Source organism: Leptidea sinapis, chromosome 14, assembly GCF_905404315.1.
Source record: "Leptidea sinapis chromosome 14, ilLepSina1.1, whole genome shotgun sequence".
In the NCBI taxonomy this organism is placed as follows: Eukaryota; Metazoa; Arthropoda; class Insecta; order Lepidoptera; family Pieridae; genus Leptidea; species Leptidea sinapis.
In genome coordinates, this window is record NC_066278.1 from 9,638,995 (window position 1) to 9,664,368 (window position 25,374).

The following is a 25,374-nucleotide window of genomic DNA, read 5'->3' on the forward strand; positions in this document are numbered from 1 at the left end:
ACTAAACAAGCACCTATTTACTTACAGTCCTAAGTGCAGGGACTGTCTAGCCGAGGCTGAAACGGTCACTCATGTAATCCTGGAATGTGCTGGGGTGGCGACACAACGGGGAAAAACTTTAGTTAATACAAGGTCGCTCGAGGAAGTTTACCCACCAGAACTCTGCACTTTTTCTTCTGAACTTCTGGAAGAAGCTGGACTGGTTGGAATGACTGGCCAACACTGCATGCAAGAATGGACCAAACTTAGTGGTTTAATTGCGGAAATAGGAACGTCTTTACCAATAGCCAATACCAATAGGGTAAAAATTTCATTTAAATCGAGAGTGAAGTGAATACACTTTATATGAAGGTTACAAGGCCCATATATTCTCATTTGATAATAAAATAAATATAATCTAATTTTAAACTGCTCTTCTATTCTCAAAGATTTACTGCCGCATGGTTGCCGATAGCCATATTATAAACGCTAGAAATTCTATTAAATTATTGATCTTTATACAATATTTTTTAAATTACTAATTTTCTTAAATACTTACAATAGAAGCGTAGAAAGCATAGGGAATGTCGAACTTGGCACTCAGCGCGGACTTGGCGAAGTTTACATACTCTTCATTCACCAGAACTTCCTCCCTAAACCAGAACATCGGTACCAGGGTGTCAGGATCAGGCAGCTGGTTGTTTAATCTAAAAATACAGTATTTTATTAGACAATTTCCAATAACCTATATATTATATAAATAATAATAACAATAATAGATTCTTAATTTCGACCACCCAAGTAGTCTAGTCAACCAAGTAGTATTTTCAACCCTCTGGGAAAATTATAAATATTAGTCTTACATTTACGGAGTCGGAAATATTTTTAGGAAATTTCTTCTCTTTTTGAATCTTTTTTAAAATTTGATAAATCTTTATTAGTTTATGAGATATTTGCACAAAACTAAACCCCCTTTTTTTAGTTAATTGTTAAGATGTTTGTAACTTTGCAAGCGGAACTTAATTTTTTTTTAACCATCTAGATCCCATTCTGAATTGAATGACACCTCAATCATAATTTTCAAAGACTGCTGAAAAAAGTTGACCAAAAAGACACTTGGCGTTGACTAGACTAAAGGATCATAATGTGTTAGTAACAAAGTAACTTAAAACCTAGTGTTTGTACAAGATATCTTAAAATCTAAATTTTCCTAGGACAGGACCGACTTGTCAGCACATGTATCATACAGCAGTGGTCCAGGTACTGACAATTGAACTTGTGAGAATACCATTGGGGCTAGCCCGGACCCTACGCAACAGGGATGTACACCGCTTACGCATAGTCGCGTAAGAACAATCCCCGACGCGCTGCAGTATCGTGGCAGCCCCAATAACATTCTGAACGTACTGCTATACTGAACTCGCAGGCTATTGTTCTGCGAATAGTTGACCCATAAACTGCTCGTGTAAAATGAGGCGCAGTAAGCTTTGAAGAGTGTAATCTTAACTGGCACAGTACAGCGAGCAAATTTGCGGATGATCATAGTCCCCCCCCCCCCCCCCCCTAACAGGCAACGCCCTGCGCTCCCTCTCGATAACTGCATCATACTTTAGGTCAAAGGTAACCTTACCTAAGGTAACATGCCCTAGGTATTTATATTGATCCACTCTCTTCAGTGGCGTCCCAGACAATTTGATTGTCCGAATAAGGGATGGGAGTGGTTTCATCGTCGCCTGAAAGACCATGCACTCGCTCTTTTTTATGTAATAGATCAGACCATGACTGCGGGCATAGTTTTCACATATATCCTCAAGCCACTGCACCATGTCATCTGCGTAACTGATGTTATTTAAACAGATTCCGCCAATATGACAACCGACACGTGTCCTGCTGAGATCGCTTATCAGTCCATTGATGTAAAGGTTAAAGAGTTTAGGCGAAGTTAGACCACCCTGCCTCACGCCATATTCAAACCTATACGGTCTAGAAAAGCCTTCCGACCATCGCACGACATTGATCCGGTTCCGATAACAAAATGTGAAGGTTTTTATGAGCTCGTCAGGCATAAAGCACAGCGTTGGAAATTTTATTCCTCAGCAATCGCAATATCCAGACCCCTTTAATATATCGTTGGAAATGTCTTGATGAGATAAGCGGAAAAAAGTTGAGTTTAGGCTTATAAAAAGCTATGCAGTTTTCCTCTATGAGAAATGTTTGAACTAGGGCTTCCAAGACCTCGGAATACCGAAATCCCGCAAAACCGAGATTGGAAGCCATAAAAATAATGAAATAATTGACGTTCATCAGTTAATTTGTTTTAGCTTTTCGAATTTTAAAGTGTTTCTAATAATGTGCGAAATAAAAGTTCCGGAAGAAATTACATATAATTTGGCAGCTCTTTAGTAGTGCTGGTAGAAAACATGTTAAGATATTCCTCCTTATTTGCTCTAGGTTTAATCTAAATTTTGATGCGAAATATTTAAGCTATCCAAGTGGTTGATATCAAAACTTACAAAAAGATAAGAAGATCGCATACAATATGGAATAGTTCCGCATTTCCTACTTATCTACTGATATATTTTGATTCATATTTTTAGCTATCTCTTGATGATATGCTGTTCTGCCATGTAATACACACCCATATTGATTTTTTTTTGCTTGGGATAGTCGACTTAGAATATGCGTAGTGTTATGCAATTATTTTTAGCATGGCTTCAACTGTAACAATTAAATATTTTGTAAAATTCTAGTATTCTGTAAAAATAAAAATTTAATAAATAAAAATTTTTGGAGGACAATTACCGAACGGGTCAAAGCAAAGCACTTGGAGCGCGGACTTCTTCGCTAGTGTTTCGTGCGAGACGCGTGTAGGATGCCGACATAGCATTTACGAACAAACCTCGATCAATATTTTAACATAGTTCATTAGCTTAGGCAACATCATTCGAAATTTATGTACTAGAAGCCAGTTTATTTGTTAAGAAAAAGACTTCCTACTAGACTTCGAGTATTCAAAATTAGAACCATTTTGTACCAAAAAAACTGTCATGTCTAACAAAAGAAATAAGAGAGGATACAGTGTAAAATAGAATTAAATTAAATTATTAACGCTATTAAAAATATTGTTACACTAATCTTATTTCTAATAGTAACTATAATTTTTTGTGATTATTTTTTTACAATATCTCTTAACTTTTTTTTTATTATTGTAATTGTATATTTTAGGGTCTTTAAGGTATGATTTTACGCTGGCCAACTTGAATGTATCAGTTATTGATTTATGTAAGTTTATAATAACAATAATTATAAACGGTAACCACTGGAATATTTGCATGTCTGTCAAGACGAAACATGTGCCTAGTCTTAAATTTATAATAACTTTAGCTGTCAATGTTTCTTGCAAATAAAGACTTTGACTTTGAACAAATCCATATGACAGGCGTATACTTCTGTTACTTTTAAATAAATTGGTCAAGAAAATATATGACCTTAGATAATTTATCCGTCTAGCCTCTAGATAGAGTCCTCTTACTGTTAGACAACCGATAAAACAGGCCAGGAATATAAGTTTGGTGTGCGTGATTACCTACCTCTTACACTCGCGATTTGTATGTCACTTTGTGTTAGAGTGCGTGCATTGCTCAAAAAAGAGCTTAACTTTCAATCTCAATTTTTTCTACCTCTTCACAGCTGTCACAGTCTATCGAAATGATCGAAGATATAAACTAGCAATTGGACTTCTGTTCGAAGGCTAAATAGGCAGATTGTCCGAGCCATAGATTTGTATCAACATAATATATTATTAAAACTCTAAACATATTTATTATTTCGAAAAACAGAAACCTTTCAAATATATAATAGATTGTACTTAAAATATAAAATCAATATCGCATTTCGATTAGAAAAAAAACATTAGGAAATCAATAAATCATCATCAATTTACCGGCATTCCATTGCGTTTGTATTTCGATAAAGGACAATAAGGAAACTATACGATATTTTGATAAGGTGACCGTCACTCAGAGTACAAGTAGATGTATATTGTTAACTGTATCTGCCAGATAATTTACTGATAAGATATTGGGAGGCACATGTGTTGTCGAGGGCTTAAGCATTACCTTAAACTTGAAATTGAAATGTAACTGGCTCAGGAGATCTTAAGTGCTTGCCTTCGGGTTCTTAATGGAATCACTGGTCCAACCGTTCACAGAGCACTGGTCTTTCTTTCGTCTTATTTCTATATCATATATCATCATCATCATTTCAACCGGAAGACGTCTCTCTCGACGATCTCCACGAAGGTCCTGCATTTCCTCATCTGGCTATCATCATATTATATCCCTTACATCATTAAATACGAATCCAAAACTGTCCTGTACATTTCTTTTAAATGACAATGTATTCAAAAAATGTTTAAATTGATATGAAGAAACGTTAAATCTTATCTTTGGAAGAAAGCTATAATACTTCAGATTATTTAGATTTAAAAGGCTATATATGCTTAAAGATGAACTTAGTTTTTCCTAATAATAATAGAAAACCAACCTTATGAAGAAGATTCAAGGAAAAAAGAAGATTAGCAGAATAAACAGTTATATCTCTTCAAACATTATTGTTAAAACAATTGACTTGACATCATAGATTTGTTTTTCACAAAATGGCCTGCTAAAGTAACTATTATATCGTTAATGTTAACGTTTGATGATTCCCCATCTATTTTTTTCCCTCATATCAAATCAATCAGATCAAAATCACTTTATACACGTAGGTCTCGAAAAAGACACTTATGAATGTCAAAAGTTTACTTTTCTTAAAACAATTACCGTAACTTTGTTGGCAAGAAAGTTATTGCCATTTTTTAAATCAACATTTATACATTAATCGCTTTACAAATAATTTCAATTACAATATAGGTAAAGTGATGCAGCAAAAATACTCAAACGTCAAATAGTCAATACCTCATACGAGTAAGTCAAAAAATAAAATTAAAAATAATACAAAACAAATGTTATTGAGTACAGAAGTAGCGTAAATAAATAAGGGTATTTTGTAAGCATTTTATTATTACACGATTTTCTAAAGTTGGTTCTGAGTTGTAATAAAGAAGGAACTTAGTAACATATTATATTACGTGTAGGATACTATGATATTAAAGGTAAGTCGTTATTGTTCGAGATGTGGACGTATCGTAGAATGCTCCGAATAAGTTGGACGGCTAAAGTGTCTAACGCAGAGGTCCTTGTCCTAATGCAGTAAGTGAGAACCATCAAATAGCACATGGAAGACTTAAGCTCGATGGCCTCAATACAGCTTCCCAAGGAGTAGGTCTCAAAATGAACATGGATAAGACGAAGATCATGTCAAATGTCCATGTTGCACCTACTCCCGTAACAATTGGGAACTGTACTCTCGAAATTGTTGGCGAGTACGTCTACCTTGGACAAACGATCCAGTTAGACAAGTCCAAATTCGCGAAAGAGGTCACTCGTCGTGACAGTTAGTGTGTGTTGCCACTGATGCCTTACGGTACGTAGACTTGGTCGCTAACCATGGGCTTTACGAGGAAGCTCATCGTCGCTCAGAGGGCAATGGAGAGGGCTATGCTCAGAGTTTTCCTGCGAATCGGTTGAATCAGAAATGAGGAGATCCGCAGGAGAACCAAAGTTACCGACATAGCCCCAATGAATACGAAACTGAAGTGGCAGTGGGCAGGGCACATACCTCGACGGACAGATGACTGGATGGGCAGAAAATTCCTCGAATGGCGACCACGTACCGGAAAACGCAGTGTTTTTAAGCCTCCTAAAAGATGGACCACCTATCTGGTCAAGATCACTGGAATACGTCGGACGAGAGCAGCGCAGGACCTTTGTCCAGCAGTGGACGTCTTCCGGCTGATGTTGATTATCAAAGAGCGTAAGATCTCGTACCTCGGTCATATACTCCGCAACGATAGGTACCGCCTGCTACAACTTTGATGGGGGAAATTGCTGGGAAAAGAGGAAGAAGAAACAAGTATATTCTCAGAAACATAAGGGAGTGGGCTGGCATCAAGATATTCCAAGTACTATTCCAACATTGACAAGGAGAAGTTTAAAAAACTGACTGCTGTCCTCCAGTAATGGAGACGCACTTGAAGAAGAAGAAAGGTTAGTCTTTGGTCCAATTAAAGTTTATTTATTTTTTTGTTAAGTATAAATGCTTATTTTTGGGTTGCAGTTCACCTGTTATATCAGATTTGAAGAGAAAATTTATTGAACAAGGCGTTATTGTGATTTTTCAATCAATTCGACACATGTTTCGCCTCTACACGAGGCATCCTCAGGAGATGTTGACTCGCTAAATTCTGGCACGAGACTCTCGTGATTTCTAGATTTGAAGTGATCTGGTGATGAAGCCGAAAGGTATGCAAAAATCTCAGTAGGACTATGTATCTCAGCCTTGTTTGGGATCCAACTAAAATGTACAAAATAAAATCTCTTCACAAATACTGACCTTAACATGTTACTTCGTTGAAATAAGGTAACAACAAAAAATAAAAAATAAACTTATTCTTTATAACCTGTTGAAGTTGGTGATAAAGAATATCTAAGACCAATAATTTATCTACAGTTGGCATGACATTATAAAATTTTGTGAAGTGTGTGTGGACTTAAATCAATTTCTACAAATAAATCACTACATATTTTAACAAAGTCCTCCGCCGCGTCTGTCTGTCTGTTCGCGATAAACACAAAAACTGCATCGATTTTCATGTTATTTTCACCAATAGATAGCGTGGTTCTCAAACGATATCCATATTGTTGAAATCATAATTTTGGACAGCGGCCATCTTGGATTTCAAAGATCCCATAGGTTTTCGTATACATTTTTGTAATCAGTATTGATATTTGTTAGATGTATCGGAAAAAAATAAGCCGTCTGGAAGCTTTCAACGAAAACGGTGTCTAAACTCTTCGAGATATAACAAAATAATGTATGGTGGAATTGTCTATCTTATATAGGTCTACAGAAAAGTCGCGATGGTATATGTTTTTCTGTTAAGGATAACATAGTATATATATTTTAATATTTTAAAAAGATTGAGATTGTAGTGTTAAAACAAATTAAATTAAAACAGAGCGTATTTGTAGTGCCGCTCAGAAGTTTTTTCAAGGGGTTTTTCAAGAATCCGCAGCGGCACTGCATTGTATCAATTACCATCAGCTGAACGTCCTGCTCGTCTCGTCCAGTATTTTTATTAAAAAAATAAATAAAGTGGGCGTAATCGAGCCAGTCTCGACCAATGTGTGACGTTGACATCCTACATGTTCTGTTAAATTTTGCTAATAATTGAAACTACAATGCCGGTTTGGGTTGTAAAACTTTGTAAAATTAATTTATAGTTTTACTACTACAAGAAATAAGAAAGACACCGGGATCACAAATCATCAGTTAGTATTTTCTACGCCACTGAATTGTAATGGGTACATTACAATGCAGTGCCGCTCAGGATTCTTGAAAAGCCCAATAATTCTGTGCGGCACTACAATAATTGTGCTCGTCACCTTTTGACATAAGATGTTAAGTCTCATTTGCCCTCTAATTTCACTAGCTACGGCGCCCTTCAGACCGAAACACAGTAATGTTTACACATTACTGCTTCACGGCAGAAATACGCGCCGTTGTACCCATAATCTCAGTGGCATCCTGTGCAGAGGAGCCTCCCACTGGTAAAACTTGGGCGTAGTATTAATTGCCGCACTTTGCGACTACGCCTGCGGTATCTAATTGGAGCGCAGCGGAGACCAATCCTTAATCTAAGGACTAAAGTATATTAAACATTATTAAATTTATAGTCAAAAAAAATTCAATACAATTGGTAATGACCTTGTTGGAGATTTGTGATTTTGAACACACGAGGATCACATAGATATACTTATATAAGTTCTCTGATAGCCTAAAGACCTAAACTATATTTTAAAATATTATAAAACATTTAAACTTGATAACCTCTCAATATCAAATGATAGTGGCGCTATTATTATCACATAATTGCTAAGTGCGGTCTTTTTGATGTTTTTTTTTTCTAAAGGTAGGTAGATTAACAAGTAAAGATGTATGTTTAATGTTTTATAAACATATAATGGGGCGTGAGTGATTGTTGATTATAGCTATCAATGAAGTGTCATTAAATTTGGCTTTGAAGCTCACCGATGTATCCATATTACATAATAACAAGAGAAATAGTAAAAAATTCAATAAATTATAATGACCTCATTTAACAATATCACTAATGTCATCGTGACCAGTACAGCTCACCGCATGGCAATAAAAATTTGTAATAACATACAGAATTATATTAAAAATAAAGAGAGGGCTTCTATATTTAAAAGATGCCTTAAAATCTTTTTCGTAGGATAATGCTATTTAACTATTTATAATATATTATAGAAGTACTTGTATTCTTTGTGAAACCTAATACTTCCTAATGTATTATTTGAATATATAAGTGTTTCAGTGCCCTAGGAAGACGTCAATATTGTCTACTTTTATATTGTACCACTATTTAGTATTAATGTGGCTTGCAATTAAATTTTTTTTAAGGCTTTTAATAAAGTACACAGCGTACATAAGTATTCTGTAAGCACAGACTGTAAGCTGCTTAAATTACATCTAGTCATTCTTATTCATCACGTTATTATCAGTGTTACTAGGATCGTCAAATAAATCGTGATAGGTATGACAGAATACTGGAAGAAAGGTCTCTATGCAGAGATAAGATATCAGGATTGGAGCATTCACAGTGAACTAAATATTATGTGTAACTGTTTTTTGGTACTAAAGGAGCACAAAATCTAAGCTTGTGCGTACTTTACACTTAATGCAAAGGGATATTTTCACTCCAAGCTTTGTAGAACCTAAGTGTAGGCCGTGTAACAATATGTGACAGAACACAGCCTTGCTTTAAAGTTAAAGTAGCAGCTGGCTGCAAATAACAGCCTTATCGAACCTTGGTGTGTTGGACACAAAAGATTCGAACTGCAGAGTTCTCTACAGGAAATACAATCGTGCCTCTAGATATTGTAAGCGGAAAAACGCCCGAACAAAATGCATGCACGTCGTCAAAATTTGCATTCAGCTTCCACGTTACAAGTTGGTTACTTCAGTCAGCCATCCCAAAGCGGCCGTGTATGGACAGTGACACCCTGCTATGTTACAACCGCTGTGTAACTCTGGGTAATTGACGGCACTTCCAAGAGATTTTTCAGTTCTTAAAGAGTTGATACTCTCACGGAGTGATGTCTCGCCACTCTCATATTCTGTTTCAAGAACTTGGGGAATGGGTGTTGCTTAACAATATACATATAGTGGCACTAATTCAACGTATCTTTATGCTGATTTTTTACTTTTAAGAGAAGTGAATTTTCTAGAGTAAATTATATAAAAAACCTTGAAATATATTTGGGAAAAGCCTCTGCGATATCAAAGCCTACTCTTACTATTACTAAATTTATTTTCTACCAGTCTCTTTGCGTTACTGTCTATTGCCTCCGGCTAAATCTTTGATCATGTGGTCAAAATCAAGGTATGTCTGGAGCTATTTTTTCAAAAAGATATTGATTTTAAAATTGACAAGCAAGACCCTAATTCAGCTAGAGGTCTAGGATTACGCTTTAAATGCGGCAGTCTTGAAATAAGCGCACTAGCACTGGTCAACTTTGGGACAAACCCTCGAAAGATGGCGGAAGAAATGCCAATCAAATCCTCGACTTATGAGCGGCCAAATTAAACAAAAAGTACAGTTTATGTTTGAAGTACCTATGAATTCTCATGAATTCTGAGAAAAGCACCGATGAACCTCAAATCGTTTTTTCCAGCGAAAACAATATATGTGTACATTTAAATTCCCATAACAAACTTATTTAAAAGAATTATGTAAAACACTTACGACATGCCCGGTATACGCCTAACAAGAGCATTTGCTTGAAGTTGTGCAGAAATCGACAGTGGCATTCCTGTGTTCATTTCTATCGCCATTTTAAAATTGTGGTTCCTGTGAAAGACATTCATTTATTCCTTATAATTAATTCGACTTAATTTTTAGTACACATATCATTCGCAGCCTTTTAAATAAAACAAAACAAATTTTATAACTATACTAGCTGACCCAGTATACGTTGTATTGCAAAAAAAAATTAAAATTTTTAGGGTATAAAAAATAGATGTTGGCCGATTCTCAGAGCTACTACGTCCACACAAAATTTCATACAAATCTACAGCCATTTCGGAGGAGTTCGGTAACAAACACCGCAACACGAGAATTATTGTATATTATATTTACAATAATATGATAACATCAATTTAAAATTCAACACTTCAGTGTCGAGGCACAGATCCAGTCCAGGCAGAAAATTTGGTTAACATTCTAGTTAATCATCCTCTTCATTATCATCGTCATATGATAATGTTATAATCTAAGATGATCTGTTAGCTGACTGATAAAATACAATAACATAAAAACTCCGCGAAGGGACGTCCAATCAATAGCTGAGAAGATCACCTAAGAAAAATTTGGAGAAGGTTAACTAGAAGAGAGTTTATCACAGGAAAACCAGATCCAAATTTATAATGTCAAACAAAAAAGTAAATCATATTGTATTAAGTCAAACATTATTGAAATTGGTCAGTGAATGATTTATTATTATTTTAAATCTGTCTTTGACTATGCTTATAACCTTCCAGCAAGTGCAAGCAATAAATTGGAAAAGATTCATTGCAATCGGATGATCGGTATGGCAACGAAGTACCTAAATACGAACACATAAAAGTTTTTGTTATTTATGAATATAGTAAAACAAAAAAAAACATCGCTTGAAAGTTTATTTTCCTTAGTGAACTAATGAAATCGGGTAACAAGTATTACCAAACTCCATTGATTAGTAGTGTCTATCATGTTTTGGAAGGTATTGCCATCATTTCTTTTCGAAAGATGCCGCTGCCAATCCTCCGTTCGTTGTATCCCTTAGCCACCTCTTGCGATATCCACGGGAGGAGATGGGTTGGTGCTATTCTGGTGCGACACCACACGTGAAAGCGTGAGGGCAGCGCAGGACCGATCGTTGTGGAGATTTTTGGGGGGCCTTTGTCCAGCATTGGACGTCTTCCGGATGATGATGATGTTTAGTAAAGTAACTGATAAAACACACTCACTCAGTAGGGTTAAGACCTCGTATCTTGTTGGGGTAGTAGGGCTCCAGGCCAAGGAAGTGTGGTCTGGTGACGAAGGCTGGCGCTCCGAACCTGCACGCTGATACATTGAAGGCGCCGGCGGGAGGGCAGTTGTTGTCACGAGGTTCATCGCAGTAGCATGCCTAAGTGATGAAAAAAAAAGGATAGTATGATCGTAATTAACTCTTAGTATTTCTCTCAAATATTTACTGTATGTAACAAGATACCTACACATAGCGCGTGAGTTGAATGCAGTCGGGGTCTGTGATAAAGAGTGGGAGCATCTCCCCCCGCTGCCCGCACGTCTTGCCTCGTATGCCTACAGTGTAGTGCTGTGCCGTAGTCTTCGCGTACCGTGTTATCTCATTAATACTAAAGCTGCGATCCCGTGTATTTTTATTTTATTTCAATAATGACTGTTCCGAGTCTATCAGGTTCCATTAAATATAAATGAGTTTTACATCACCTACATGCACGATACATGGCGAAAAGTGTTTTGGGCATGTGTTGAAGAAAGGCAGAACAAACATTAGAGATTTTATTATCAGGTTAAAATGATGATAAAATAAATAAAATATTTTTTTCATCATTTTAACCTAATGTTAGATGGTAAATATAATATCCGAGGATAGGGTCGAGAAATGAAACTATGAGTGATTTTGTCAATGGTGTTCCCGACTCTTGATATCTCAGAGAGCAATATTTATGTCTCATCGTCATCATTATCATCATCAGCCTGAAGACGTCGACTGCTAGACAAATGCTTCCCCCAAAGATTTCCATGACGATGGGTCCTGCGATGCCGTCATCCACCGTATTCCGGCGATCTTGAACAGATCGGCGGTCCATCTTGTGGGGGTATAATGGGGGTAATACCAACATTACGTCTTCCAGTACGTGGTCGCCATTCGAGGACTTTACTGCCATCTGTCCGTCAAACTATGTGCCCTGCCCACTGCCACTTCTGTTTCGCAATAATTTATGTCTACCTTCATATTAGTTATCAAGTAACCTACTACTAGAGTAAACTTGAAGCATGGTTTTTTATCAAAACACTCATGATTATGGTAATAAATTATAATTAGGTCACAGCACTATGGCAATCCTGAACTCTGCATTCAACTCGCGCGTAATCTGTATTTTAGGAACGAAAAACGAAGAACGAAGAAAATACTACGCGTGTAATAATCAAATAATGTTTTTATAATACGTTTGTCGGTTCATATATGTAGTAAGCTCAAGCTAAAACTTTTTTTTAAATAAAAAATATCTATATTCTATCTCACTCACCATCTCAGGGTACTTATGTCCATTGTCAAACAGAGAATCATTCGCTATAAACTGCTTCCCTTCGAGCCCCATATGTGATACAGTTCCGTTTGCTGTTAGCGTCATATGCCTACAAATATAAGTATATTTACGGTCATAGAACCACAATTCAAAATTCAATAAATGATTACATTTCTGTAACTAAGAAAAGTGATGTTATTTTTATTTAATATGTCGTACTTCTTATCGCTTTTTGTCTGCGTAGAGTAAAACTACTATTATTATTTAATAAGACTTGACAACTTTGATAAATATATTCAAGTATTGTATGCAACTTTGTATCTGAACACACAGTTTTATAGTAGTACCCAAGTCATATCATCCTGGAAACGCACAAGGAAGTCCATTCCATAGTTTTGGTTGAGTGAAAAAAAAGTTCTTTAAAAATCAAGCATGAAGCACCTTCAGTATTATTGGCATAATAATGCATTTGGGGGAATCCTACTTATTATTGGTATACATAAATGTATGGTATATAAAAATAGTATAGGAGATAGGACACAACCTTGGAGAACATCAGAGTTTACGAGCTCTGGGTATGAGGAACAATCAAGAACAACTTGTTTGCTGCAGCCAGTGAGGAAGCTAGTGAACCATTAATAAAAACTTGAGTTACTATTTTTTATGAAAAAGGAGGGAAAACGAGCGTACCGGGCACCTGGTGTTAAATGATCACCGCCGCCCACATTCTCTTGCAACACCAGAGGAATCACAGAAGGAAGGTGTACGCGCTTTTTTTAAAGGTACCCATGTCGTATCGTCCCGATAACACCGCCTAAGGAAGCTCATTCCACAGCTCCTTGAAAACCGCACTGTGGAAGACTCCCACACATCCAGATGGTCGGGATGATATCCTTTTTTTAAGTGTTGTACGGAACAACGGAACACTCCCCGTGATAAATGCGGTAGAAGACACACAAGGAAGCGACGTCTCTACGCAACGCCAAGTGATCCAGCCGTTCACAGAGCACTGGGTCCCGACAATTCGAGCTGCTCTGCGTAGCACGCAGGATCGAGCTGATACTGGGTGCGCCGTACCAGAGATGACAGCAATACTCCATGTACTACTTAAGCTCAAAGTTGAAAGTTGCGAGAGAAGCGCCTTGTTCCATATTTAATCAAACGCTGTCGCTATATCCAGACAAGCTTATTCCCTAAATTTCGATGCTATAGTTTCATACGAAATAGTTCTCACTTACAGCGTGGTATCGTGAAACTAAACCTAAACAACTGTTAACATTGTGTGTTAAAACGATTCCGTTCCGCTTTCTTTCTCAATCAGTTCTACCAATCTACATATTATCACGATCTTATGACGATATGGTATTTCGTGTTATATACATCTTTATTATACAATGTGTCCAAAGCGACTTACTTTGCCGATTTTATGTTTAGACTTCAATAGTCCCTTATTTGACCCAATCGTGGTCTCTTTCTTGCTCCATATAAAAATATTTCCGTATCCGCTCATACACAACGCAACAAAGGAGTTAAATTGTGAATTATCGCTTAGTTGTGCTTGCGTCCGCAAGTAAGGGGTCTATTTGATCAACAATAACTCTTTAACTATTAGACCGAGAGCAGTTATTTGTGTAACAATTTGTCATGCAACTCAAATATTATTATCAAATTAGCTAAAATGTGCTAAAACACTAAAGTTATATTACTACATGCCGGGAGACATTGTATATAATCCTTTATCAATAATGTTACAAGTCGGTGAATAAATATCAGTTAGTCAGCAGTTAGGTTTATCATCACTATCCTATTCTTAGGATCAACCAAGCGACTAACAACCTACTAAATTAGATTGATTTATATAACACTAGTCAGAAAAAAAAACATATAAACCTAAGCGCTTTTGAATCGTCACTATTTCTTAAATTACTGAATATATCTTCGGAAAAAGTAGAGCTCGTGAGAAGAAATTCAACGGCCACTCATTTCTATCGATAGAGTATTTTACAATGGCTTTAATATACAGAAAATAAAGTTGTAAGGTTTTGCATCCAATATATGAATCATTGTATTCCTTTCAATGTATTAATTTTTAAAAAAAGGTTTCGCCCGTTTTTAATAAATAAATATTATAAAAATAAAAAAAACCTTTCCTTTTCCTACGTTGCTACACCCTTGAAGCTTGAGTTATCCCTCCACAGTGGTGGTCATGTAATAAATGACAGGCTCATGAGATACTCCATTATTATCATACTATATAGTATATATATATATATAGTTCTTGTCGCTGTCTGTTACGACATCATAAGACTTTTTTACGAATTATTTAATACTATTATCACTGCTCACTGTCATATAAAGATTATCCATGATAAAATATCAATTTCCAATGAGAAAGGTTCTTACGTGCATATATCAGGCGCAAATATGTGCAACTCTTCCAAACCCCGCTGAGGGGCCCATAGCTCCCCCGTGGATCCTTTAAGCTCTCCACACTTATCTCTGTACAATGTTCTGTTTGTGTGTTGCCATTTCTGCAACTCTCCTAGTTTGAAGAAGTCGTTCTCACCGGTATTTGAGACGAAAACTCCATCAAAATCTGTTGAGCCGTTTCGCTGGAACAAACTATACACTTAATTGGCTAAACTTCTTACTTACTTAACTTTTCGTTAATGTGTATTAATAAAAACAATTAATTAATTATTTTTAATGATTAAAAAACGAGTGGACTGCTTTAATGTTTGTTCTTTTAATAGAAAATGTGTGTCTTCTGAGAGTTGTTTCGTTTTACCTTTCTTTAAAGTTGCAGAGAACTATCAATACAGTAGTTGTTGTTAGAATATAAGATACTTAGATTAAGGATTGGTCTCCGCTGCTCTACAACTAGATACCGCACTACCTAAGAACAATAGCTGTTTTATTGCGGCAACTATTAGATGCTTATGTGTGTGCGTTGCATCTTAACACTCAATGGCATCTTTCAAATTTTGTAACATACGCTTCGTGTTATTTTATATTGAAACTAGCTGTCCCAGCAAACGTTGTATTGCCGATATTAAAATCGCGATACAAAAGTAACTGTTGATCGTAGATGGGTGAAAATTTGAAGTTGTATGTAATTTTTAATGCTGACTCATAATCAAACAAATTAAAAAATAAATAAAATAAAACTTCGTGTGGACCATCCTTAACATTTAGGGAGATGAAAAATAGATGTTGTCCGATTCTAAGACCTATCCAATATGCACTCAAAATTTCATGAGAATCGGTCAAGCCATTTCGGAGGAGTTCAAAGTTTAACACCATGACACACGAATTTTATATATTAAAGATAATATAATACAAAATAATTACTGATGATATGTGATCCCAGCGTGTTTCTTATTTCTTGTACTATTATTTTTACTAAGTTTTACTACGCAACCCGGCAGTTTAATTGCAATTTTTAACAAAGTTTAATAGAACATTTGGCACGTAAGTCACACATTGTTCGGGACTTTAGTTGACGCACTTTCCGACTTCACCTGCGGTATCTAGTTGGAGCGCAGCGGAGACTCATCCTTAATCTAAGGTATAACATTTTAATTGTCATAGCATGCGCAGTAAATAGATCCGTATTAGATAAAAAGAAAAAATTAGGTATATAAATGCAAATAAAATTATATTATAGGATTTGCATTACTAACGTGAATTCACCCGTTCTATCTCAACAATCTGAAAACAGCTCTTTTGAATTTTGGGAATTTTGTCAACAAATACATCCACCGTCTCATAAATATCTCCGCTGTCGGACCGGTGGGACTCCCCGATGCTGGATCGTTGGATACGGCTGCATGCAGTCGAATAGTAATTTACCGTCATCATCGGGAGGTCCACCCGGACCAGCCTGTTATTTTATTTTATTAATTTTCTAAATATGTGATTGAATAAGTAATTACTAACACTATTTTGTAAGTTTGCAAATTGTACTAACAAATATGGATGTAATCTCATGAGTGAATCCGAAATAAATTATTATTATTATTATTATAAATAGCATTGTATGATTAACTAGCCACTATTTGACTAGCTTTTAAAATGGCAATAGAAATATTATAGTCACAAATGAACGTGGGGCCCTATTTAATATTTATGTTTAGTCTGGTCGAACAACATCTACCGTGCGGATGCAGTACCTAGTACTCTTTGAAAAATAATAACAATCACACTTCTTAAACTCATAAAACTTGGAGTTTCTAATAAGGAACTATTAAATATATAGATACCTAGTCTTGCCATAAATACTAAAACAAGGAAAAAAAAATTTTTTCTATTGCAAATAACATTAATTACTTTAACAGAGGAGGTCTCATTTTACCTATTAATAGCCCGGTACACAAACATTTTACTAATACCAAGCGTATAGAGTTTAACAAAATTGCATTTGGCTCCATACCTACTTTGTGTAATGCAATCACAGCGATTCGGTTCCCTTTATCACCCCACTCAATTTTAATATCGCAAAACAATGTATTGGCGCCAAAATGAGAAAACTCAATGAACAATCATATAAAGATGACAGATTCCAAATTCAAATTTAACATTTTGTTTATTTTTAATTGTAACAGTATTTATGGCCAGATTAAGTATATATATTTTCGGCAGATAACAATAATATTATTATAACTTTGCTGTTATTGTGACTATTTAGTCAAGAAATGATCGTATGAAATTATTTTGTACTAATTCGTGATGAAGAGCGCTATCACAATAAGACGTGTCATATACCTATGTGAATTAATCAATGTAAACTACTTTATATAATATATAGTTATTATAACTACATACTTACACGATTGAGGACATATTTAAGTGTAACTCTTGTATGTAAGAAAGAAAGAAAAATCATTTATTAATTAAGGTCAAAATTACACTTATGAATGTTACCATTAATGAGAAGAAATGGCAATAAACTTATTGGCACACTTTTTAATCACTGTTGACAGTTTCAGCATTTTACATTATATTTTATACAATGTATATAAAGTGACGCAAAGACATTACTCAAACGTTTTATCTAACTGGTGTATATTAAAAAAAAAAGAATAGGTTAATCAATAAAATCAATCAATAAAAAACTCTCTAAAGATTAATAACATCAACAATAAAACATTGAAACTTGTAACATATTGATGTACAATTGCATTTGTTTAACTTAAAGGATCCATTTTTCAAATTCAATTGAAGCAGGGTCGCAGATCGCATACATAAAAAGTCGTACTCACTGTGTAAAGCCATCCGAATTTATCGAATGGAATGTTGTAAGGAAGGTTCGGAATCTGGCTCGCAAAGTTCAGCACGGGATCCTCGATGCCATCGAATAGCCAGGACGTCGCGTTGGCTGTCAGGAATATGTTCTTGTGTGACATTCGCATCACCATGTCCACGAACATTCGTAACATTAACCGGTCATGGCGCAGTGCGTATGCTATTGTCTGTATGCGAGAAAAGCGAAAAAAAAAAAAAATAATTATGTTTTATTTAAATGAGCAATATAGTGATTTTTGTAGTTTTTGTTTGTTTATAACTAAATTCCCCATACAATAAAGATTTTATTCTAAAATAATTATCCAGAAATATTCGGTTATCGTGCTAGCTGCTCGAAACACGAAATTAGTTACATTCACATTTTTTTTTTACCATAAAAATACAGTGATTTAAAAAATCCCGCTTCAGTGTTTTAGTACACATAACTAGTTGAAAAAAAAAAATATTTTTTCACATTTATAGGACCTAATTTATGTTTAAATTTTAAAGTTTTAAAAAATATAGAAATTTTTGTTTAATGCCTTATAGGGCCCTCTTAACTTGTTAAGTAATTAGGACTTTAGGTCTCGCCTAACATTTTTCTTCATATTGGACTGTCATTTGCAGCCTTTTCAAGTCTTAGTCTTACAAATCAAGTAGCAAGTTTAAAATCCAAAAATTAGATTGACGATAAAAATATAATGATCTTATTACAGTGCAACATTTAATAAAATCGTGTTCATCACAAATACATGGTATTTAAAAAAACGGGCAGTACAAAAACACTTTTAGATAGTATTAACCATAGACTTAGAATATATTAGCGTATAGACTATCTGACGGCCGAATACCAGTTACGTTTGTCAGTGTGTACGTTAGCTAATGGTATAATATTCAAAATACTTAGAGCCAATGCAAGGCGTCACTGTCCGACTTGTCAGTAAAATCCGGTTACAATAAATATATTTTGCTGTACTTCTTGCATTTTTAATTGCATTCAAGTAACAGCCGTTCAGCTTCTTAAAATATTATCTTCCTAAATTGATAGGTGAGTTCAATCCAACTTTTTAGTTCTTCACTATCGAAAGTCGATCGTGGAACCCGCTTTCAAATTGTGAACACCCATTAATATTCATGATAGTAAGGGACGTTTTTGTGATGTTAATTGATAAAACATGCCCATTACAATGCAGTGCCCCTCAGGATTCTTGAACAAGCCAAAAACTCTGAGCGGCACTACAATTGCGCTTGTCACCTTGAGACATAAGATGTCCTTCAGATCGAATCACAATAATGTTTACACATTACTGATTCACGGCAGAAATAGGCTCCGTTTTGGTACTCATATTCTAGTCGGGATCCTGTGCAAAAGGCCCACTGGTAAACCATTTATTTCGTCAAGCTTACGTCTCGAGTCTCTCGTGAACCTTTGGGAGTCCACCCGGTCCATTTTAGGAACTAATGGTTTATACTTTAGTATATTGTAAATCAATGGTACAAATTATATTTTTTGTTTTGTGATACGTTCATGCTGGAAGTATATGCACTACATGTATAAGTATACCGACGCGCTTTCTCACAGAGAAGGAACCCTGTCAGATTTCCCATGTGACGTCAGAAAGTAAGCAAACGCTACTTTTCTTTCGCTTTTTCGTGTCCGTTCAACACGTGTTCCCTTAAAAGTACTTAAATAAAGATAATAAATATTTATTTGATAAATTACCACAACAATGGGGTTAATGGTTGTCACCATATCTGAGAGGCTGCCGTTGGTCCTCTCTGGTTGATAGTACCACCAGCGCTGGTTCCGGAATGTTACGGTTCCGTTGCTGTTCCACGTTATGTTCACCTGGAGAGAGACGACATGTTAGTTACGTCGCTTTTGCAAACTGGCAACATTAAAAAATAGGAGATTAAGAAATTGCCATTTTGGCGTACTAGCTGCCAATCGCATTTTCGCAACAATTTTAATCCAAATTAAAATAAAACCTATATGGTGCGAGATTTCTATGGAGAGAGTGAAGCTAGGAAATTCTAAGCAATACCCTAAAGTAATTAGGAGAGTGATGGTAATGGTATCCACAATATCTTCCTTAGAGACAGCCATGACTCGTCCAACGATCTTCAACATTATTGCTCCAGGATAGGACATAGACATAACCATAATGTTAAGAATCAAACATAAACTTTACTATAAAAGTGTATAACATTTGCCCTTAAAGCTATAATATATCTTATGAAGCCTACTAGTTACAAACAATCCCATATTTCTTGTATTATAATAATGAGAATCACTATTTAGAACAAAAATGTGAAGATTTTTGTGAACGTATATGGAGGAGCGGAAAAGGCTGCTAACTTTTTTGGAACGCCAGGGCTGATTGAAATAAGATAATAATAATGGAACTAACGGGCTAACGGCCTTACAAATATACTTGGTATAAAGTTATACCGGAGAATAAATCAATATTATGCAAAATGTTGACTATATCGTTGACAACACTGTCAATACAATGATAATTCTGAATTTGTCTATCAAGTAACCTCGCAAATAAACGCATTAAACGTTTGGTATAGGTACGTCCTAATAAACCAACCTGCAAAACGTCTATTTGTAAACATTTTTCATATTCTTGGTTTATTCTCACGTATAACTTATTACCAAGTTTATTTGTAAGGCCTAAGTCTATAAAAAGCCCAGCAATACTAGACTTAACTAAACGGCTGGTAAAGCAAAATAAATGATCCGACATTAAAGTCTATGAATAAAATTATTCTCTCCAGTTCAGAAACTAACGAATCTAGTTTGCAATGCAAAAAACCTCTTGTAATATTTGAGCCACACCCAATAATAAATGAGTGCGCTTGACTTGTTCTGCTGTGCGCTTATAGACAATCATAACTATGAAAAGGCATCGCTTTGAACGTATTAAGTCATAAATATTACCTATTCTCAACTCAGTGACATTTAAAGCAGGAGAATATTTTCAAGACATTCTAAATATATCTAATATCGAAATATATACATACATTCCTTACCAGAAAAAAGAGCTAAGCGTAAAACACTTTACAAACAACATTTATGCAGTCTCTAAAATAAAACTAAGCTTTACAATAAAATAATTTACAAAGTTTTAAAAATACTGTTATTATTAAAAAAGAGTTACAATGGAGTATTTGTTAACATTCAATACAGTATTTTAAAAAATGAAATTAATAACTTCTTAAATCAGATAATTTTATCTTAATTACAAATATTATGACTGATTAAGCAGATGAATAAATAAAATATTGAATGAACAACCGCGTACTCTTTATGTCTCAATAAAGTTATTTCAACCAGAAAGCACCGTTATTCATGCAATTAAAATTATTCACAAATCGACATTTAAGTGTTCGCAGTAGCAAGGCGATTGCCGCTATAAAAGATGCATTTTAAATGTCTACGAGCCCAGAGTCGACTCTGCCCGTACTCTATAAATAATTTTAATGATGCCTCAGTAGGAACTGATGTAAAAACTTCTACCTACACGCTTCACCTGTGCCTATGATACACAGTCATTATATCTAATTATTCTATGAGTGAACCCGTTGCCCACATTGGATATTTATTGATTTATTTCCGGAAAAAGATTTAGATGAAAGCCATGAGATTGTATTGTTTGCAGATGATACTTCGCTTATTTTTAAAGCTAAGCGACGTGCAGGTATTGATGATGACGTGAATAATGCATTCTCAAAGATAGTACGTTGGTTTGAGACGAATAATTTTCACTTAAACGGTAAAAAACAATTTTTTACGGTTCATTAGACCAAACACAGCGGAGGTACAAACTAATGTACTTATAAACGACCAGAGATTAGAACATTAAGGTCATCTTGGGTACCACGGTAGATAAAAAGCTCCAGTGGAGTCCACCCATCTAGCAGATAGAGTCAGCTTTGCTGCATACGCCGTTGGAAAGATTAGAGAGTTGCTACGACTTGATTAGTGTACTTCAGTTATTTTCACAGCATCATGAAGTTCGGTTTTTTACTGTGGGGCTACAACTTACTACACTTACAAGCTGCTGATATTGATATAGTTTTGTATGACACAGGATTTTACCAACATCAGATACAAAAGTACAGCCAAAACTAAATACGTAAAGAATTTATCCCAACCCATTATGTATAAATTTGTGCAGTCAACCTACTTTCACCAAATATTCGTTTTCAATAACTGTAACAGTCTTGTATCACTGCATCATTAAAAATCCAGTTGTTTACTTTTTATATTATCTTACACTTCTTTCTTTTCTGAATTACAATATTGTTAAAATTTAATATTAGTAAAACAGTATTTCTTATTGGATTCTTCTACACAGAAATAACTAAAACACATAAAATATATTCAGAATTGAAAGAAAGATTATAACGACATTAATTATTCAAATATATTTGCTCACGTGCGTGATTTGAATACGAAATACCAGTTTCAATATAATTAAGCCTTGCGTTTCGTCGGATTTCAATCTGTTAAAAGTTATTCTGCCACCATTCTACCTGGCAAACACTAGTGAAGAGCGCTGTCACTTCCATCTCTATCTTTCTGCGCTATTTGCACACAAATCGATATGATATAATCTATATATATATAAATGAATTGCTGTTCCTTAATCTCGCTAAAGATCGAGAACGGCTGGACCGATTGACCGATTTGGCTAATTTTGGTCTTGAATTATTTTTGGAAGTCCAGAGAAGGTTTCAAAGGTGAATAAATATGAAAATGCTCGGAATTAAATAAAAACAATGATTTTGATTTTTCTTTGATGTGTCCCCCGTCGTTCAGAAATAAATTAGAATAGTAGTTTAAAATTAATAACCAATTAGAATTTTAATTAAAAAAAGATTCCTTTTGTTTGTTTTAAGTTTATTTTATACAAAAGTTTAGGTATTTTATTTATCCATTGAGGCAGTACGAAGTCTGCCGGGTCAGCTTGCTTTTCTATATATATAAAAATGAATTACTGTTCGTTAGTCTCGCTAAAACTCGAGAACGGCTGGACTGATTTGACTAATTTTGGCCTTGAATTATTTGTGGAAGTCCAGGGAAGGTTCAAAAGGTGAATAAATATGAAAGTGTTCGGAATTAAATAAAAACAACAATTTTGTTTTCCTTTGATGTGCCCCCGTCGTCCTATATTTGTTTTGTATGGACATATTTTCTATGGGAGAATTTATTGACGCACGGTTTGACAGTTCTGCTGTAAAACCATTTCATTACAACAACAGGGAGCATATTTTACGATATAATTCTTGATGTTATGATATATAATTGACAAATTCACAAAAAACATTATTTTATTTATTACTATCAAATCTTTCCTCTTTATAATATTAGTATAGATATACAGTATACTTACTAAAACATACATAAATACATATAAACATACATAAATACATTTAAACATCCATGACTCGGAAACAAACATCCATATTCATCATATAAATGTTTGCACCTACCGGGATTCGAACCCGGGACCTCTAGCTTAGTAGGTAGGATCGCTGACCACACGGCTATACAGGTCGACATGATTGATGTACTATTTGGTTTTATCTTAAGGTACGCTTTGACGAGCCTTCCAACGGTCCAAATGGCGGGGCTTCATTCCAATATCTGATCATGAATGTTGAAAACGTATGCTTTTTTTACAACAGCGTCCAGGGCGTGGATTTCCAAATGTTTCAAAATCCAGGACGCCACTCCATTTGGAAGTATCAACGTGGCGTGTTTGGAGTGACCATCAATGCGAAAAACGTGCACCACGCCATTTTGACGCACTCTAAACGCATTGTAAATGTGCAAAACTATTTCATTCAGCGTTGCGCCGCCGCAGGATAACGACGTATTGGAAGCGAAGTGTACCAACGTGTAACAAAACATGGATAATGTCAGGCCGCGGTTTGTCCTGTCTCTTATCGATATATATATCGATTACATTGTCCCTAGTTATGGCAGGTCACAAATGAGGATTAATTTATTTAAGACCAAAGATGAAAACACCAATATTGACACAGTCACAAAAAAAATATGGGGTTGCACTCCGGGAGTGCCGGCAGAACTGAAAACTTGAACAAAGAAATACTAGTATAACTATCGCCTTAGGGAGAGTCTAGTGACAAAGCTTAAAACCAAATAATTGAACTGTAAAAATATTTTACAATGGATTCAATCACAATGATTCAACCACTGGTCCAATAGAAATAGCCGAACTATAGTTAGTTAGAAATATAAATCTTTCATCCATTAAAATTTCATCCATGATTTTCGATCAGGCCACGTTTGACGCGAGTTTAATATTTTATATCCATCCCAAGAATAGTGCTCAACGCCGCTATAGAAGTTTTCACTTCAATAAAATACAGATAATGGTACAAGCAAGGGTGATAATCTTGTTGAATCTGGCTCCAAGAATATTATGCGATGGATTGATCGTCGATGAATCCTTTTTAATTGCGTCCATTTGGGTGTATAGTCAGTGCCTTTTTATGAACCTATACTGTCAATTAATGTCACAGATCCAGCGAAATACGTTGCAGATTTCCTGTGCCAACACACTGGAAACAAACATCGCAATGTGATCAACAATCATAGAATCAACGGACATACTCACACACACAAACAACGAAAGCTGTTGGAGTCTTAGTTTGCCGGACTTTTGCGATATAGTACAGCATATTGATGAGCTGGTTATACAAGTGCCTCTTTCAGATGAAAGTTTCCTAGATTGTTTAATGAACGTTAGTCTTGTTATATTATGAATTATAGTCTTGTTTTGTTGATGATTTTAAGATTTCCCTTTCATAATACTTATCAATTAAATGATATTCATAATCAGTCATGTTTGTCATGACTAAGCAATAGTCATGTTCAGAGGATAGGTGAGAGACGATGGCGTACATTAATAAAAAGATCGTGAATGAAAGTATTAGGATATGTTGCCTTGGCAAACAAAACAATACGATTGTAGATGTACTAAGAGTGTGAATTATGTGAAGTAAGTTTATAGACAGTATAATTTACAACCAGATAAAGTATGTACATAAAAGAGATTACTGCTGGGTTTCACCACCTAACTTAGCAATAACAAACATATTAAAGTACCAGTTATGCAAAAAAAGAGCACGGCAATACTTCAAGCCGTGCGGCACATTCTAGCGCTATTCAAGGCGCAGGTCCGGCCACATATGGAGTATTACTGTTATCTGTGGTCTGGCAAATCAGCTCGATCCATTTGCCCAGGTGCAACGCAGAGCAGCTCGAATTGTCGCGAACCCATTGCTTTGTGAGCGGCTGGATTTTGAACGGATGGAACTTGGCGTTGCGTATAGACAAACTTCATTGTGTATCCTTAAATTTGACTTAAAACTTAACTATAATAGCTAATATGAAATGATTTACTCTAAATTAAACCAAAAGAACATACGATGGATAGCAAATTGCTTAATGGTATGTTTAGAGTATTAAATTAGTTGACAAATAAAAACGAATTGCATTAGATTCCAACTACTAATGTGCAACAAACAGAGGTTAAGATAATGCTTGATTAGAAACATCTGGAATTTGTT

The 25,374-nt window shown here is 35.2% G+C and overlaps 1 protein-coding gene across 2 annotated transcripts in view; it reads right to left on the reverse strand.

Moving 5' to 3' along the window:
• LOC126967993 (protein croquemort-like) overlaps nucleotides 1-25,374 on the reverse strand; it is a 69,583-nt gene that overhangs the window by 6,567 nt on the left and 37,642 nt on the right. The window contains exons 3-9 of one of the 2 annotated variants that reach the window (XM_050812753.1): nucleotides 19,487-19,612; nucleotides 17,742-17,951; nucleotides 14,884-15,092; nucleotides 12,481-12,589; nucleotides 11,173-11,333; nucleotides 9,911-10,015; nucleotides 539-686 (exon numbers count right to left, since the gene is read on the reverse strand). In XM_050812753.1, the coding sequence (XP_050668710.1) occupies nucleotides 539-686; nucleotides 9,911-10,015; nucleotides 11,173-11,333; nucleotides 12,481-12,589; nucleotides 14,884-15,092; nucleotides 17,742-17,951; nucleotides 19,487-19,612 (1,068 nt within the window). Of the gene's footprint in view, nucleotides 1-538; nucleotides 687-9,910; nucleotides 10,016-11,172; nucleotides 11,334-12,480; nucleotides 12,590-14,883; nucleotides 15,103-17,741; nucleotides 17,952-19,486; nucleotides 19,613-25,374 lie in introns of those variants that run through there. The other variant, XM_050812754.1, reaches the window with a different exon arrangement.